At 37.9% G+C, this 17,959-nt stretch overlaps 1 protein-coding gene across 6 annotated transcripts in view; it reads right to left on the minus strand.

The window, feature by feature from the left end:
• Positions 1–7,754: 7,754 nt before the first annotated feature.
• LOC121892109 (kynureninase-like) overlaps positions 7,755–17,959 on the minus strand; it is an 80,427-nt gene continuing 70,222 nt past the window's right edge. For 3 of the 6 annotated variants that reach the window (XM_042404933.1, XM_042404932.1, XM_042404931.1), the window contains 4 exons: positions 15,284–15,350; positions 9,712–9,749; positions 8,935–9,161; positions 7,755–8,326 (listed from right to left, as the gene is read on the minus strand). In XM_042404933.1, coding sequence (XP_042260867.1) covers positions 8,225–8,326; positions 8,935–9,161; positions 9,712–9,749; positions 15,284–15,350 — 434 coding nt within the window. In that variant the 3' untranslated portion in view covers positions 7,755–8,224. Of the gene's footprint in view, positions 8,327–8,934; positions 9,162–9,711; positions 9,750–15,283; positions 15,351–17,959 lie in introns of those variants that run through there. The other 3 variants (XM_042404935.1, XM_042404934.1, XR_006094299.1) reach the window with 3 other exon arrangements.

The following is a 17,959-nucleotide window of genomic DNA, read 5'->3' on the forward strand; positions in this document are numbered from 1 at the left end:
AACACAGGCAGCAGTTTCACCTGGAGTGGGGTGTTACCTGTCGTCATAGTCATATGATGTAGTCACATGACTGTCACACAGTCACATGACCGTCTTGCTTGTTGGACTTGTCTGGACTCTTAACTGTAAGTTTGCTTTGTTTAATACTTGAAGTTTCTCTTTAGTAACTTCAGGGTTTGTTTCTTTCTGTTTGATGTTTTTATTGCAGAGAGTTTGGAGAACTCTCATGTTGGAATATAAATCTATATGTTAAATTATTGATAGACCTACTGGAATCAAACAGTATTAATGAACAGCTAATGATTAATTACTTTCTTCAGCTCTCAGATATCAAACTATTTTTTAACGTTGTTTCTACCGGCGACCTTTGAAAATCAGATGTGTTGTTTTCACTGATGTGGAGGAACAATCATGAAGTTCGATGTTGCTACAACAACATGCACACAGTCCACTTCTGTTCTTGGTTTATAATTAGTTATTACAGTTATACAGGAGGTGATGATGTGTGTATTTATTGGTTCATATATCTTTAAAATACTTTGACTCTAAATTTAAAAAAAGGCTATAAAATAGTGTCTCTTGAATAACAAACTGAATTTTAGACCAAATAACATTTTATCTGCAATGTTAAATGTTTCACAATGGTTAAGATCTAACATCTGTTGCTTTTTGACAAGTTTGTATTAACTGTAAAAGAAGTATCAAAGTAAATGTGCCCTGATTATGATAATTTAATACATTTTCACTCTATTAATGTGACAACAGCATCAAACAGAACTAATAGATAAATGAGACTATTTAAATGTTGTTTATTGTTGTTGAATTTACTGAATATTGATGAAACTGAAGCTTTCTGTCAAATTCAGTCAGTGTGTCAGTGAATGTAAATCATCCTCCATTCATCATGTGTGCTGCTCTTCACTTCACTGCAGCTTCATGACGCCATCTAGTGGACTGATAGTAGAAGTGCAGCAGTCAGAGCTGAGCCAAAAATATATAAATCTCTTCTTTCAAGCTTGGGGTCAATCACGATTTTGATCAATAGTTTTGTTTGTCTGCAAAATGCAGATTTTAAACATCATATATTTTTAAAGCAGTAAAGAAAACATAATAGAAAATCTGCACCACCTGCCATCATCATTATGCATGCATGCATTAAAGCAGCGGTTTCCCTCTGAAATGTAGTGAAGTTGAAGTATAAAGTAGAAGAAAAATTACAATATTCAAGTAGCGTATGATTAAAATTCTGTTTAATAGATAAAGAAAAGTGGAAAATCTTCACAACCGACAAAAATGAAAATGCAAAAAGTAAAGTTCAACCACCTTAACCTGAGCACAGTATTCAAATCATTTACCTCAGTAAAACTATCAGTGCACTCAGTGTATAAAAAATTCCTAAATTATATATGAATGAATTCATGAATTTTTATCTTAGTGTTGTGACATTCATGTTCCAAACAGAAATGAATCATTACTGCAAACCACAGACTGTATGTAGTAAGAAAAAACATTTTACACAGAAAAACAAACAAAAAACAATATAAATGCTACTTATATAAAACATTTTTTTTTTTATTGACCAGGCATTGTTCAATAAGCAAAACACAGAGCAAAAAAAATCATTTCATAATTTTCATGATTTCAACATCTTCCATGAAGTTTTCATTTTTAGTTTTACAAAATAATATATAACTGACAAAGCTAATCCTCTTCTTCAGTACCAACATATCATCCTGTTCCAGTTCTAAACTCATTTCTCATTAAAACATATGTTCTTGTATATTAAGATACAAGTATTATCAGTAAAATGTAGTATTAAAAATAAAGAACATTATGCAGCAGAATGGCCTCTGTTTGTCAGTGGTTTATATTATATTATTGGATTATTATCACTAATCATCAACATCTAACCAACCAACTACTTTATATATGTATAAAATGTGTATTATTGTATGCAGTGGGGGAAAAACTACAATGTTTAGAACATATATTGAAATGTGGGGGAGTAGAAGTGTCAGCCACCACTGATCGTCAAACTCAGGTGCATCTAAATGAACTTCGTTAATGTTATCAGCTTCACCTGTGCTCTTCCTGACGTGACTCCTAAAGCCTCACATGTGTTTATACTCTTCCATTTGTAACTCAATGCAAAACATTTTCAGAACATTTAAAAAGTGCTTTATTAAGTTTAAAGCTCACCAAAATGCAGTAATAATGCACAAATACAACAATCTCACTATGTTTTCTTTACATTTATAATATTGTATATTACAAATTTTAAATATTTCATGATTATTAATATGAAGAATAAATTTAGCTTTCCTTTCTTTTTCTCACAGGTAAAACAGCTGACTGTTTCAATGACGTCACACCTCTTACTCCTACAGGTGGTAACAATTAAATAAACTGTTTTCTACTCTTTGCTGGATTCAAATGGTTCATTTAACTTCTATCTCTTGTCATCAATCAGTGTAGTCAAAGTAGGTGGATTCTTTGCTTAAGTGGGACTTCTGTCTCACTCAACATTAGAGGGAGTTTTATTCTTGGGGAGGGTGGTGGGAACTGATGGTGTAAAGGTTAGAGAAGAGGGCTTGAAGATAGAACATCACTGGTTCAATCCCACACCTCCAGGAGAAAGTCAAAGTCCCCCCTCACCACCACCAAACAGCCTGCAGGTGCAAATATCTGTATTAAAAATTAGGGATAGGTAAGTAAGTAAGTGTTTTCACTATTAAGGTAACTAAGATATCTTTGGTTAATCTGGTGTATTAAGTGTTTCACCGAGCAGACACACACACACACTTACATGTGAAGCAAACAGAAGTCTGTCCACTCATCTGAGAAGTTTTCATTTTACCCCGATGGGAAGGCAGTGGTTTTGTGTATTAGTAATGACACAGCATAACAAGCAACAAACATGCGATGGCAAGAGACTTCCAACATTTTTAAAAACTTGTTCGCACCTTGATGCATCAGTAAAACTTCAGCTGGACAGGACTTCCTCTTTCATAACCCCCTGCTCACATACCTGCGGAACATCGGGGGAGGACAAGGCCCCCCCCCCTTACCCACTCACATGGGACACAGTTTTTTTTTGCTCCAGTTACTGGTGAAGGAGAGGGATCGAACCAGCCACCTCACATCCGCAGACGTATCTGAGATCTGTGTTGACGAAGCCGTCACTCCACCAGGTCCCCTTCGCACTCAAACCTCTTCTCTGGGCACTTTTCAACCTCTCCTCTGAGTGATGTCACTCAAAAGTCACAGCCTGACCTGGGATCGAACCCACAACCCTAAAACATGAAACTGCTGTCTAACACACTGAGCCACACAGTCAAACCCTTATTGTAGCTTTAGTCATTGGTTTTCAATCTCTCCTCTGATTGATGTTGTTCAAAAGTCACAGACTGACCTGGGAATTGAACCCATGATCCTAAAACATGAACCTGCTGTCTAACACACTGAGCTACACAGTTAGATGTTTGATGTGTCTTCATTAGGTTTTCAGTCTCCAGCTGTGTGTCTGACTTACAAAACATCAGTGAAAGTTAGAATTGAACCCACAACCTTAAAGTTTCCTTACAGCTGTCCATCACAATGAGCTATTGCTTCACACTGAGTTTTAGCTTTTGTCGGCTTTTCAACCCTCAGTCAAGTGGCTCAATTTCAAAATTCACAGACAGATGCAGATTTGAACCCACAACCCCAAAAACTTCACAGTGAGCTTAGAGGCATCTCTACACCTGGAGCTACTGGACCAGGACATGAATGACTCAACACATCTTTAAAAAAGCTCCCAGCAGCTCTGGCTTGAACCTTAAAACCTTTGAGTAGCATAATTAAACACAGTGAAGCTCAAGGGTCAAACCTTTACCAAGGGTTTTACATCTTAAATACAGCTGCTAACTTTAAAAAAAAAAAAGGACTGATCAAGTCAGGATTGAACCCACAACTTTTAAACATTAGTGTTGCTGTCCATCACAGTGAGCTACAATTTCACATGGTGCTTGGGCTTTTGTTGGCTTTTCAACCTTCAGTCATGTGGCTCAATTTCAAAATTCATTGACAACCGCAGACTTGAACCCACAACCCCAAAAACTTCACACTTCATCTCTACACCTAGAGCTAGTCAACCAGAAGGACATCTTGACATTATTTTCAAATCTAACAGAAGAGGAACACAAGCTCATCAGGTAGTTTGTGGTTTCAAGTTTAAGTTGACACACAATTTCTTTTAAGAGAACTGCTGGACCATGAACCTAAAAAGTATTTTGACAGCATTTAAATGTTTGCGTACAAAATTTGTTTTAAAGAAAAACCTTCCCTGAATTGAACCCACAATCTTAAAGCTGCAGTGCAGCTGTTTAACACTCTGAGCCACTGAGTAAAACTGCTAACAAGAGGTTTCACCAAAGACTTTCAATCTTCATTGAGGCTGCGCAATCAAAACTCACTGAATCAGCATTGAACTCACAACCTTAAAACGTTAACTGCACCACAGGCTCAGATGGTATTAGGGTAATGTCATTAAACAATTTCACTCTTAAGTGGTGTAGCTTGTGTCTCACTTTTAAAAAGTTTAACTGATTCAGGATTGAACCCACAACTTCCTAAACTTTAAACAGCTGCTAAATAGACTGAGCTACTGGACCAGGACAGTCATCACATAAGATATTGGCTTCAATAAATCTCCAAACAGCTCTGGCTTGAACCTTAAAACCTTTGAGTAGCATACTTTAACACAGTGAGCCTCAAGGATTAATCCTTTACCAAGTGTTTTCCATCTTAAATACAGCTACTAATTTTAGAAACTGATTGATCAAGTCAGGATTGAACCCACAACCTTAAAATGTCAGGGTTGCTGTCAAACACAGTGAGCTAAAGCTTCACACAGCTGATTGGCTTTAGGTCGAACCCACAACTTCAATCTTCAGTCAGAAAGTTACTACAAGGGTGGGTAACACCCCACTCCACGTAAAACTGCTTGAGTGCAGACACTTGGTTGAACAACCAGGACCGGTTGGTCCGTAACACCCGGCAGCCTGGCTGTGAGGTGGTTTGTTTCAGTGAGGCCACATCACTGTCTCCTGCTTGTTTATGGACACTACAGGTGCAACTGTTTGTGCTTTCAACCAAAACATTTGAATTGATTTTGCATTACAATGTCAAAATCACCCTGTTCCAAGGATGATATCTTTAATTCTGCCGGGGTGGCGAAAGTTACATCAATGTACAGTGAGCTAAAATTTTACACCAGTTGAAAAAAAATTTCATTTGAGGTTTTCAATCTTGAGCCCAAAAGCTACCAAAAGTGTGAATAACACTCCACTCCAGGTGAAACTGCTGCCTGTGTTGCTGGTCATCAGACTGGTGACACTGGGAGCTGCAGTGTAACATCAAGGTACAGACTCACTCTTAGAAGATTTAATATCAACTTTTTCTACTCCTAAATATCATTCACACTCAGACAAATACCAAAGTCACTTTAATTGAAATGTATTCATTGATTTAGCATTACACTGACAGCTTTACAGGGTCAAAAATACACAATTTCAAGGATTTTATTGTTAATTACGTTTGACTTAGAAAACTTCTGTGAAAGTCAGGATCAAACCCATGACCTTAAAACATCCTCACAGCTGCCCATCACAGCGATCTACAATTTTACGCTGTGCTTGGGCTTTTGTAGGCTTTTAAACCTTCAGTCATGTGGCTCAATTTCAAAATTCACTGACAGACGCAGACTTGAACCCACAACCCCAAAAACTTCACACTGAACTTAGAGGTCTCTCTACACCTGGAGCTAGTGGACCAGCAGGATGTCAGCTCATAATTTTCAAATGTAACACAAGATTTATTTTTGATTGTCTTACTTTCTGAGACTGAGAATTACAATCAATCCCCACCTCCCCAGCTGTCATTGTATAATTCATACTGTACAGGTCACTTACCCTCAAAAATATTAACAGATTGCAGGATTTTGTCACAATGTGTAGTAAAATTGCGGGCACAACCCTGAACGACTTTCCTCATATGTACAAGGTTAGAACTCTGAAGAAGGTCCAGTCAGTCCTGGCCGATCCTATCCACCCCTTGGCCAAGGAGTCCAAGTTGCTTTTTTCTGGCTGCAGATGCAATCTGCCAAGATGGCGGACCAATAGACTTAAGGACTCATCTGTCCCTGCTGCCATTGACCTTTTAAATAACTCAATGTGATTTCTGTGTTGTATTTACTGTCTATTTATGGTTATGTTTGGTTATGTGGTTACTTCTGGCTGTACAACACATTGTCCCTCAGGGATAATAAAAATTTCCTTGACATCCTTGAAATGCACCAACTGGTGTAGGTTTGAACCCACACATTCGACTGTCCACACAAATGTCTTACTTGCTGAGCTGCAACTCTTGTCTTGCAAGGACGGTTTCTCGTAGATACTTCAATCTTTCTTCTTATGTCAGAGGAGCTGAACTTCATAATTGACTGATTGTTTCAGGTGCAAACTCACAATATTAAACAGTTTAAGAATTATTAGCACCTTTGGGTTATTTGACATGTAAAGTAACACTACCCCTACTTGGGTAGGATCTTAAATAATATCCTCTCTTAAGTAACACTGTTTGTTTTTTCTATCAAACAAATGCAGATTAAGTGTTTTCCTTTTTCTTTTTTTGACAAAAACTGTCCATTTTTCTCATCTGAGAGACACACCTTTGTATTTTTGTCCTCAGACACTGATTGTGTGAAACCAGTGAGCCCACGGTCATAATTAATCTGCATATTCTTTCTTTTTACAGTACAGTCACTTTAAGCTCAAGTAGCCCAAGGAAAGACAATACCCAGCCACTCTTCAATTATTTATTCTCACATCACCCAAAAAAAGATGACAAATGCTAATTCAGGTCCATTCCCCAGCTGGGCATCCAAGTGCTCATTAGTTTTAAAGAAGGTTAATCCATTTAGGTTTTGCATATTGATATGCCAATTATGTCTAATCGTGGAATAGGCATCCGTCAAGGTAATAGTGCATAAACACATGCAAGAACATTAGGGAGAAGTCAACGTTATAATAAAGTAGGTGTTAATTGGTGAAGGGAGGACTGTCGGCTAACTCATGTGTGTAATGTACAGCCGGGTGGAGATAGAGGGAGGAAGGGAGGGAGGGATGGGGAGGGAAAGGCGGGTTCACGTCATTTGGAAACCCCATGCTGCGAACTCTGGGTGTCGAGCCCAAACGCTCGACTGAAGAGGAGGGTCACAAAGGCAAGGGATTGTGGGAGCTATCATTTTGACTTTTTGATATAGAGAAAATGTTGCTTCCACGTTTAAATAGTCTGTTTCATTTTTGTTGAAAACAGCTACTGATTATCTAGACAGATTCATTCATATCAGATTCATATTTTTTGGTACCATCTAGAATTTGTCTTTAGTTAGAATTTAAAACATACTTTTGCCAATTTTAATATGCATTTCTTTCAGGAAAAGTTTGACTGCTTAAGAGATAAAGTTCTGTAAGATTTCTGTAGAAAAATACTAGTTTAAATTTCAGTAATCAGGTATCAGCACAGCAGCAGTATTTATTGAATGATTGTTGTCCCCAAGGGTAAATTTGTTTTATGTGTTGTACATGCCTCTAGAACATAGATAGACATACAAAAACACATAAACATACAAAAACAAGAACAATACATACAATATTCATTACATACATGCAGACAAAATGACTAATACATCGCTGGATGGATTGAAACACTAATAATGTTCAAAAAGTTTATTGTCCAGTGTGATTCCAAGGCCTCATATGTAAGTAGCTTGTTTTGATGTGTAAGATGTTATCTCTCATGTTGAGATGAGTCTGAAAGCTACATAAAGTGAGAGAATTGCTGAACATACAGTTCCAGGAGGAGACAACGTGTCTGTCTCAGAATGATTGTTGACCTTGATCAAAAAACGCCCAAAATCAAATCTTTTTATTCATGTTGGATCTGCTCTGTTGGTCAAATAACAGCAATTACAATTGTTTTCAAGTGCAATTCCCAGAAAATAAAATATTTGCATCCATTTTTTGATTTAAAGGTAACCACGCCCTTAAAAAATTATTAAAATATTATGAATTTTCATTTCAAATTTCACACATAATAAAATGATCTTACTGAATGGTCAAGCTAAGAATGAAACCTTCCTATACCTTACAGCAAAACCACAGTCCACTATTCATTCATTCATTCACTGGCTGCTGAGGGTTTGTATGAAGTGATGAACGTTGCTGAAAGAGTTGTAGAGCGGCACCGGAGCGATGCGCAGCACGCTGGGCTCCCTCGTGTCGCACTTGAGAGATGAAGGATGAAAAAGTTAAAGGTTGATAAAAAACTTCTTAATGTTTTCTACAAATCAGATATTTGTGATGCATTTAATGCTGTTTTTATTTTGCCACGATTAACAGAATTCTACGTATGTTTTATTGATCTCAGACATCAAAAGTAAACATCAGGGGTTTCATTCATTCACCAGTGAAAAAAACCCATCAGATAAACATCCATTTTCTAAATCCAAACACCATAATGAAAAAGTCTGACAGGGTTTATGGTCAGTAAGTGTTGAAGAACGTCTCTCTCTGTTATCAATATTGGCCTCTTCATCTACTCAAAGTTCAGTGCAGATTAAATAATTGATGCAAAAATCAGAGTTAAAATATCATTTATAGAGCAAACACTATAAATATGTCTACTTGTTTTTACTTATTTAGAGGGATTGCATAATCATCAGCTCCTCTGAGTTTTCTTCCCTTTTTTATTACTTTTCTTCCACTTTCTATGAGTCACAAAATTTCCAGACTATTCTGCTTTTTACAGACTCTGGAGGACAACAAGTACTACCTCTAAATCTTACATCCCTGTCAAGACTCTACTAGAAGCTAAAAGGCTCCCGTTACTCACAGTGACTCCCTTCTTCTCCAGCTCCTGGAAGACTTTTCGGATAGGGACGGAGAAGGAGAGCGAGAGCTGGCAGCCTCTCCGCTGGGGGTCAGAGGGCGTGATGATGTGGACGTGAGGTTTGTGGGGGCGGGAAGGGTCCTTGGAGTAGTAGTGCTGGATTAGATACTCCAGCCCGTCAGCAGAAGAGACTTCCTGCGTAATGCCTGCACGCTGGTCATGGTGAACACCTGGGGAGAAAAAGGGCACAATGATGTCCTGTAAATCACTTCTTCAGGCACTTTTCTACCATGTGTTATGATAAAACATGTTGATGGATTGAGAGATTTTAAACTAATTAACACTCTTAAGTAAATAAAATAAGTACACAAATAGTAAAATAAGGTGTCAGGAGAATATTTCGGACCAAAAACAAACTCCAACACTGACTGTGGTTTATTTTGAGGATATTGAATTAGATTCTTTGTTGTATTTTGGTATGAAAACCATCATTCTCGATCATCAAAGTATTCTGTATTACATATAAATGTCTGGTACTTTGTGACAACCCAAACTGCTGGAAAATACTTGTATGCCTTCAGAGAGAGCGACTAGATGGAACCAATATGACGGCTGCACTGATGCATCAATACAATAACTTGCAGCGTCTAATGTGGCATCTACGTGTTTATATCTATGACTTCTTATCAAAAGCATAGTGTCAGATATACTGTATGTACCCTGGATGTAATATACACTGAGACCACAAGATGACAGCATACAGCAACTTTAAGATCTTACCACTGGCTTCATAGAGGTAGTGAAGCTTCCTTTTACAACTAAAAAGACAAAGTAGCAATAAGTTCATATGCAAACAGTACAGGTTGTTATAAAAAACTAGGCTTCATGTCATGTCCCCACCATCCCAAAAACCTGGAGGAGACGGTTTATTGTTTTTAAGACTTCACTGCTTCCAGCCTCTCAAATATTAATACTTGCTGGTTTTCTCATTTTAGAGACCAAATGATTAATAGAGAAAATAATCGTCAGATTAATCGATTATGACCTGTAATTTTTAACTCTGTTTTTATTTATCAGTCCACAGAAAGTGATGAGATAGTTTGGAGTGAAGTGAAAAGATTAAAACATTATATTATTTTAGTTCACTGGTCCTGAATTAATCTCTGCGCGCAACAACTATGATGAAACAAGTATTGACACTTTTGCGACAGGAAACAGCAAAGATGGCGACATCAAAGTGTTTTACAGAATTAAATTTAAAAAAAACCCTCAAAAACAACAAAGTCCCATAATATTACTAACCTTAGATTAAAGGATGCGTTTCAGGTGGCTCAATCAACCTGCCTGATTGTTAACGTACTATTAAATGCATCATCAACTTTAACAATAATCACGTGACTTGCATGTGACAGAAACTACTGTAACATTTTTCGCTAAAAGTCAGCACTCACGTTGATTGATGGTGTGTTTATGTTTCACCTGCATGAACTGCTGCAGCTAAACCACCAGCAATATTCAATAACCCTGTTTTTCCAAACTAAGCGTTGTAGTATAACCAACAGGAGACCACTGCTACACTGTATGTTCCTGGCGTCCTGAACATAGAGAACAATGTTATTAGTCCAGCTTGTTTTGGTGAAAGTAAGGTTGTAGCTCGTTGTATGGACCTTACTATGGCAAGAGAGAGGCCTTGTTTGTGTTGTAACAATGTTTTGCTTACGAGTTATTGTCGTGTTCATCATCACCTCAGTTGTCATTTCTGTAATATGTTGTTTCGTGGTATTTGCGGCGTGTTTTCTAAACGCTGCGCACGTGCCGTCAAATCGATGATGTTCTCTTAATTTGCTTGTGTTTTCTTGAGTTGCAGCACTTATATTGCCCTTATAGGCCACCGTAGAATCAAAGAGAAAGATTACAAACGAGATCTGCCTTCATTTTTCAGCTCCCTTGTGTTGTTTTCTTAATAACCTCCGCCTACTCCAGAGTTTCTTCCGATATTTCTTGCATGTTTAAATACGTCTCGCCACTTTTAAAACACAATAGTACAAAGGGCGTCTCTTCATTGTCCATTTTGAGGTCATTTTTGAAGTCGACTGTCTGACCTGTTAAGTTTGGTCAACTCGTTTTGTTTGGATTTGTTTGATCAGTGTGCCATGAGCGGTTAGTGTTCAACTGCCAACATTACAACGTTCCCTGTTGTTGGAGAGTGTTTGATTGGTGTGCAATGAGCTTAAAAAGGCATTAAGACAAGATATGAGGCAACTACTGAGGCCCTATCTAAAGAAACATTTAACACCTGAAGGTTTATCGCTCAATTCTGTGGAAACTTTCCTCCATTTCTATATTTGTAGCCTCTCATGTGTTGGAACATGTTAGGCCGAACTCCCCAGATGAACGCTGGCGCCCTGGGCAGTCTGTGGTGGCAGCAGTCGACAGGTAATAGGGATTGAGAGCTGCATGCATCAAAACTAATTACCTTAAATAGTCCCAGCCTCAGGCTTATTTTTTTCCAGTCCACGTCTCTCCGATTTGACAGCTGGCAAAGGTAGCGGTGGCGGCGAGGTGCTGCGTGGGGCTTTTCATCCTGTTAATTAATTGTAGGGGAACTAAAGCGTGAAAAGCTACAGACAGGGGGAACTTTAGTGACCGCTCTCTTGGCAGGTTTGCTCCCACAGCCACCAAGGGGGGGGGGGGGGGGGAGCACACATTAATAAAGCCAGGTGTGAGAAGAAAACTCAAAAAAATAAAAGAAGAAGTAGTGGATTAGTTTTGGGTGGTTTAACTTCATTTGAGGCTGAGCTAAACTTTAAACTATCAAAGAATTCCATCAAATACAGTTTCCCTCCCTTTTAATAAAGTGGATAAAAGCAACTTGTTTTTGAGTCAGAAAAATGGTTTTGTTTGAAAAACAGGCTTCATGAATAAGAGAAGAAATCACAGGGATGGAAAAGACAAAAAGGCAAAATATTAGCCTAGAAGAAGGAGAAAAAAAAAAGGAGGAAGGGGTGCTCTGTGCTCAGATGATTTGGAATCAGATACTACAACCTTGTTAGCATCGCAAGCTTATTTCCATATTAACGACCCCTTCAGAACCTTCAAAGTAATGAATAATTGACAACAAATGAAATGTTTTGATTGTCGTCAGCGCCCGGCGTGTTTAATGTTTCATATGTTCCGAGCTAATTATGGAGATGGCACATTTGTCAGAAATACGTCCCCCCGCAACCCCTGTGCGACCCTCCCACCGTCCTCCGCAGTGTGTTTCCAGACAGGAGCGGGGGGTGCAGACAACTACAGCCCTGTTGTAATTAGCTAGCAGGGAACACTCAATGACCTGGGAGGCAGTCTGATGGCTGCCAGCGCTTACGGGCATTTGTTTGGCCACAGAAACAACAGATATCACAACCTCTGAGGGAGGTGAGCAGACACGGTTATTGATGAAGATGCCTGGCTGCTTTTAGCTCTTTGTATCATTCAAATAACTTTATTTTCACCCTTAGAATATACTAAAATCCTTGATACAAAGTCTAAAGTAAAAGAGTAGCTTTATAAAAAGGTTTCTCAATCCATAACGTCTTTTAGAGAACCATTAAGGAATAAGTTATAAACATTAAACTGTGCACACATGCAGCTGTAAAGGCCTCAGTGTGCTTCAAATGACTGATTCATCACCAACATCAAACTTTCACATATTCTGTTCTACATGAGTTGTCTGACTGAACTGTAGCACTTCCCTTAAAGTCAAGATGAAATGAAAAACGCCTTTTTAACCCTTTTAGATCACATCTCTGCTCATATTATGCACCTATTTAACAATATATGCCCAAAAAATACATTTCTTTTTGTTTGTATAATCAAATTCAATCATGTTGGTGCTTACGCAGGTTTGAACCAACCAATAACATCATGACATATCATGATTATGACACGTTATATGACACGTCCACTTCTCAACGTTCAAATCAAATTGTGTCAACGTTACGTCCCGCTGGAAACACGTCACGATACAGAAGTTAGATACACTCGAAATGCCTGAAGTCACAAAAGCATCAGAGGTTCAACTGTTGCCAAAAAGTTGGTTTGAAATGGCTTCATCTGGACATAAACAAAAGTCAAAAAACAACTAATCGATTACTTGATTGACTTTTTTGAACCCTTGTCTTTTATTCTCCTGTTTTATGTCTTTTTTAGCTTCTTTCCATTTCCAAATTTAACACTTTTTAATTGTATTTAAATGTCTTTTTTACTTGTGTTGCTTTTATATTCTGTCTTGATGCCTTTTATGCTCTATGTAAAGCACTTTGAATTGCCTTGTTGTTGAAATATGCTACACAAATAAACTTGCCTTGTCATACATAGCAGTAAACTGAGTATCTTTGTGTTTTAAGATAAAGATCTATTGATCCCCAGAAGGGAAATTCACGTTACAGAAGTGCAGGAAACAAGGAAACAGATAAGAACTAGAGGTAATGAAATGGAATTCAATCTATATACTAGGGATGTACAGAGATCCCAGTATTTGTATTTGTATCTGTATTTGTTTAGGCAGCAAAATTATTTGTATCTGTATTTGTATTCAAATAAAATCCTGTTTTTGTTTTTATGACACTTTTAATTTTAGAAAATTAAAGTGTTACAATAAGTGTTCATGAATAAACTACCTTATGAAGGACGACGTCCCCACATCGGGGTCTTGAACTGGAGTCTCTCAGATCACTGCGCTGCGCTGATTACTAAGCTAAAACTTTACTCATCACCTCATTACAGACAGACCTCTACCTATTTATACACCCATAACACAGAGTCAGCACAGAGTGTAACATGTAGGGAAGAACTTCAAAGGCGATTATTGCTTCGCACTTTTCTTTTATTGCCTATTTTTTACAACCTAACTTTGTGGAAAGGAGAAGGGGAACAACAGGTTATGGAGAGTCCGTCGGGAGAACTTTGCTTGTGTCAGCAGCTCAGCTTTATCTCTGGGGGACAAATATTTTTTTTAAAATATTTGTATGAAACAAATATTTGTATAAAACCCACTATTTGTGTAATGTATTTGTATTCGGGCACACCCCTACTATATACATTATAAACTTCACACTACTTAGGCAATACATGACCTGACTTGTGGGTTGTAAAAATACAAAAGTTGTGCAAAATACATGCAGAAGTGATGATTCTAGTAGATGTAGCTATAGTTATATATGTATATGTTATATAGGTAACATAAAGCCAAAGAATCGTTAAGAAGATTTTACATTTATATATTACTAGTCTTTAACAGGTTTGAAGGAAATGTAATGAAGCCAAAATGACATTTCATGTAAACATAATAAGAAAATATTGTTTTTAAAACATTAAGATGTTCAGTGACAACATATTTCTCCTGATCTTGCAGTAAAACATCTGCTTTATTAGATATAGTAGAAGTCGGTTAGGTTAGGGAGAGATCATGGTCTTGGTGTGACACAGTTATGCAGTTCATGGCTTTAATTACGCTTTTATTTGTATATAAATGTAATTTCTAGGAGACAGGGAACACATGACATGCTGCTGTCGCTACGCAGACTGTGTGGACAGAAAGTTAAAATCCCTTCATGCGTTTTTGAGAAAAAGGTGTCTTTTGTGGAGCAGTTTATTAGTCAAAAGAACACATTTATATTAAACAGGCAGCTCAGCTTATATAATCACTTCTTTACATTTTTGCGTAAATGTTGCCTCAGCAGGTCAGCATCGTCAGCAGGGTTTGATATCTGACAGCGGCACAAACTTTTGTGTCAAAGTTCACCAAAGTTGAACTCTGTCTAGAAGCTCACGGCGAGTATATTTCACCTATGAGATAATTTTAGCTCAGTTGTCAAGACTCTGAAGGATTAACTTCATCTTACATCCCTGAAAAACCTTCGTGCAGCATTTTGAAGCCGAACTTCTCAGATACAGTTAGTGTGTGATGAACTTTTCGGCCGACACCTTGTCTCTCTGATGCACCTTGACAAGACGACAGACAAACCGGAGCTGACAGAGGTCATCTGTGTCAGACAGAGAGACAGCTGGAGTGTGTGTGTGTGTGTGTGTGTGTGTGTGTGCGCTATATTTGGTTGCAGCTTGTGTGTACTACAAGTGTTTGTTTGTGTTTACGCGCATGCTTGCGTGACTTCAAGTGTGTTTACTTCTTCTATGCGTGTGTGTATATGCTCTCTTCTGTGTGTGTGTGTGTGTGTGTGTGTGTGTGTGTAGTTGTCATGGTCCAGTCAGGTCGGAGTATCCTGAAGACACTGTCAGGCAGGATTGATTTCCTCTTCCCCGATCTGTGGAAGCGTTCCTGTAACACAGCTGACCCCCCGAGTTGCGTTACCTTGTCATTTTGCGACACGGATTAAAGTGAAGACGAGCTGGAAATAGCCGCACGGCAACCTTGAACTCTGCGAGGAGGAGGAGGAGGAGGAGGAGATGGAGTGACAGGAGCTTTAAAACACACACACACACACACACACACACACACCGGTTCATGCAAACACAAATATTCCTACAGAAGGCAGATTCTGATTTTAACACCACATTAACCTCCTTATAAATAAACAAACAAAAATAAAAAAAGTGAGTTTCATGTGTTCGACCATGATGACAAAACAGAAAACATACAGTTTATATGAGAAATGTTAAGATTTAAAAAGTCAGGCTTGATAACTTCGGTCGTTTTTCCACCTTAACAATAAACGACTGGACGTGATATTAGAAACACTGAGAGGTCGCAGAGTTTAAAAGGTCAAATCTGTGACCTCACAAACAAAATTCATAAGGAGAAAAAACAACTAAATGTACAACAACTCATGTTTCTGATGTAAAACAAGCTCATATGACAACTTAGGAAGACAGAAAACACTGATTTAACACCTTTACCTTCTATATATTAATACACCTGTAGTTTTTAGTTAAGCTTTACCTTCATTAAAAGTGTTTTAGGATCAAATTATCTGACGATACTGCTGCTTACTGTAACTTTAACAGAAAACACATTCAGTGACTCAACTACAAAAACTGAATATGAAGCATCAAATGACATAAAACTCATAATTTATTCTATTTTAAAGCAGCAACAAATAACAACCAAATGTATGTTTGTATAGTCTGGACATCCTGTAGCTCATTGTGAGCTCTCTATCTATCAAATGCAGAAATTATGACCTATCTATTGATTAATATCTGATATCTCGACCTGTTGCTGCTGAACATGCATTTTTGAAGAAATCCAGTTAGTTTTAGGGATGTTTTATGTACATAAGAGGTCGCAGAGTTTAAAGTGTTTTAGTACTTTTTCAACCTGATCTTAAAAGATGGCAAAGCTTCCTCCCTGAGCGTTATTGATCAGATTTATAAGATTCTGAGCAGAGATAGTGAACATACAAAGCATATACAAGATATAATAAGTCTAAGATATAACAACACTGTTTCTGGGGAGTCATCAGGCTCCAAAAAAACACAAAAACTGACCGACAGAAACACCCCAAAGTTAAAAAATGAGCACAGATGCATACGAATTGGTAAAAGTAAATAAAAAGATGTCTTGTTTTGGTGTCATGCTGCTTCAAAAACAAACTATATTTACACCAGAACTGCTTCTGTACTTTATACAAACTGTGACACTTCCACCGAACAGCCAGTAGAGGACAGGACAGCACCAGGAAACACACCAAAACCACCACTACCGACAGACTCATCCACCAGAGAGCTTTTAAAACCTGTGAATCTGTCACACATCGCTCAGTGTGACCTTTAACCTCTGACCGGGTGGAGCCTCCGCACCAGGTAAAATGACACAAACTCTAGTTCACTAACTTTTAACTGTAATTAAACCGACAGAATGGTGAAACTCCTCCCATCTGGTGCACCAAAGTGAAGAAATCAAACACCTTTTTTCTTTGTGTGTGTGCACATTTTAAACCATTTGACCTCGTCTCCGAGCTGACGACTGTTGGACTGTTTTAATATTTCCTCTGGTCCTCTGGAAGCCGTGTAAAGGAGCCTTCACTGAGGGCCCATGAAGCAGGTTTTTTGTGTGTTTCGGAAAGAAGGAAATTCATGTTTTATACAGTTTTCTCTCCTGCAGGCAAAAATTACAAGAAGACGTCCAATATCGGATGATTTAAATAATAAATTAACTGTAATCCAGTAGATGATAGTATGTTCAGCTCATAGCAAGTGATGATTCTTTAGGTTAATGCTGCTGTACTAAAAAATTATTGATTGTGTTCAAAAAAAGCTACAAAAAGCTCATTTTAACTAAAATTAAAGAGTCTGGCTTTCTTTTACTATTAGATTTATAAGACATTTTTTTCCATTAGCTGCCAGTAGAGTTTTGAATTCACTATAACATTTTGGTTATCAGGCTGTACGTGGTGAAACCTCTGAGTTCATGTCTGTCATTTGATTTTCTGTTCTGTGCTTCATATTCGGGGAAAAGTTTATCACTCTGCATCAATAAACTATATCAGAGACGGTTTTTATAAACAGTAAACATATTAATAAATAAGTCTATGTTTCTGTTCAACTTCAGGCTTTTTATTCATGACAAATCGACAAAAATCACACATCATATATGGCCATAAGTATGTGGACACACTGTGGAAACGTTAACGCCGCAGTATACAAAGACATTTTAGACGTCAACTTCCAACTTTGTGGCAACAGTTGAAGCTCTCTGATGCTTCTGTGACTTCAGGCTCCAGTTTCCAACATCTGAAGAGATACGAGGCTATTATAGCAGCAGATTAATGCGTGTGGTTACGGAAAGAATCACATGCAGAATGCAATGTTTAAGTGTCTGCATACTTTTGGCCATATAGTGTGTGTGTGTATATATACTGTTTGATTTTACAACCAGACTCTTGATTTTTCTGTCTCCAACCTCATTTCGCCCTCAGTATGCTGAGAGTCGCCTGTGTCATCTGGTCCTCCTCCTACACACACACACACACACACACACACACACACACACACACACACACACACACACACAGAGCGAGTGAGAGAG

This window comes from Thunnus maccoyii, chromosome 24 (assembly GCF_910596095.1).
Source record: "Thunnus maccoyii chromosome 24, fThuMac1.1, whole genome shotgun sequence".
NCBI classification, from domain to species: domain Eukaryota; kingdom Metazoa; phylum Chordata; class Actinopteri; order Scombriformes; family Scombridae; genus Thunnus; species Thunnus maccoyii.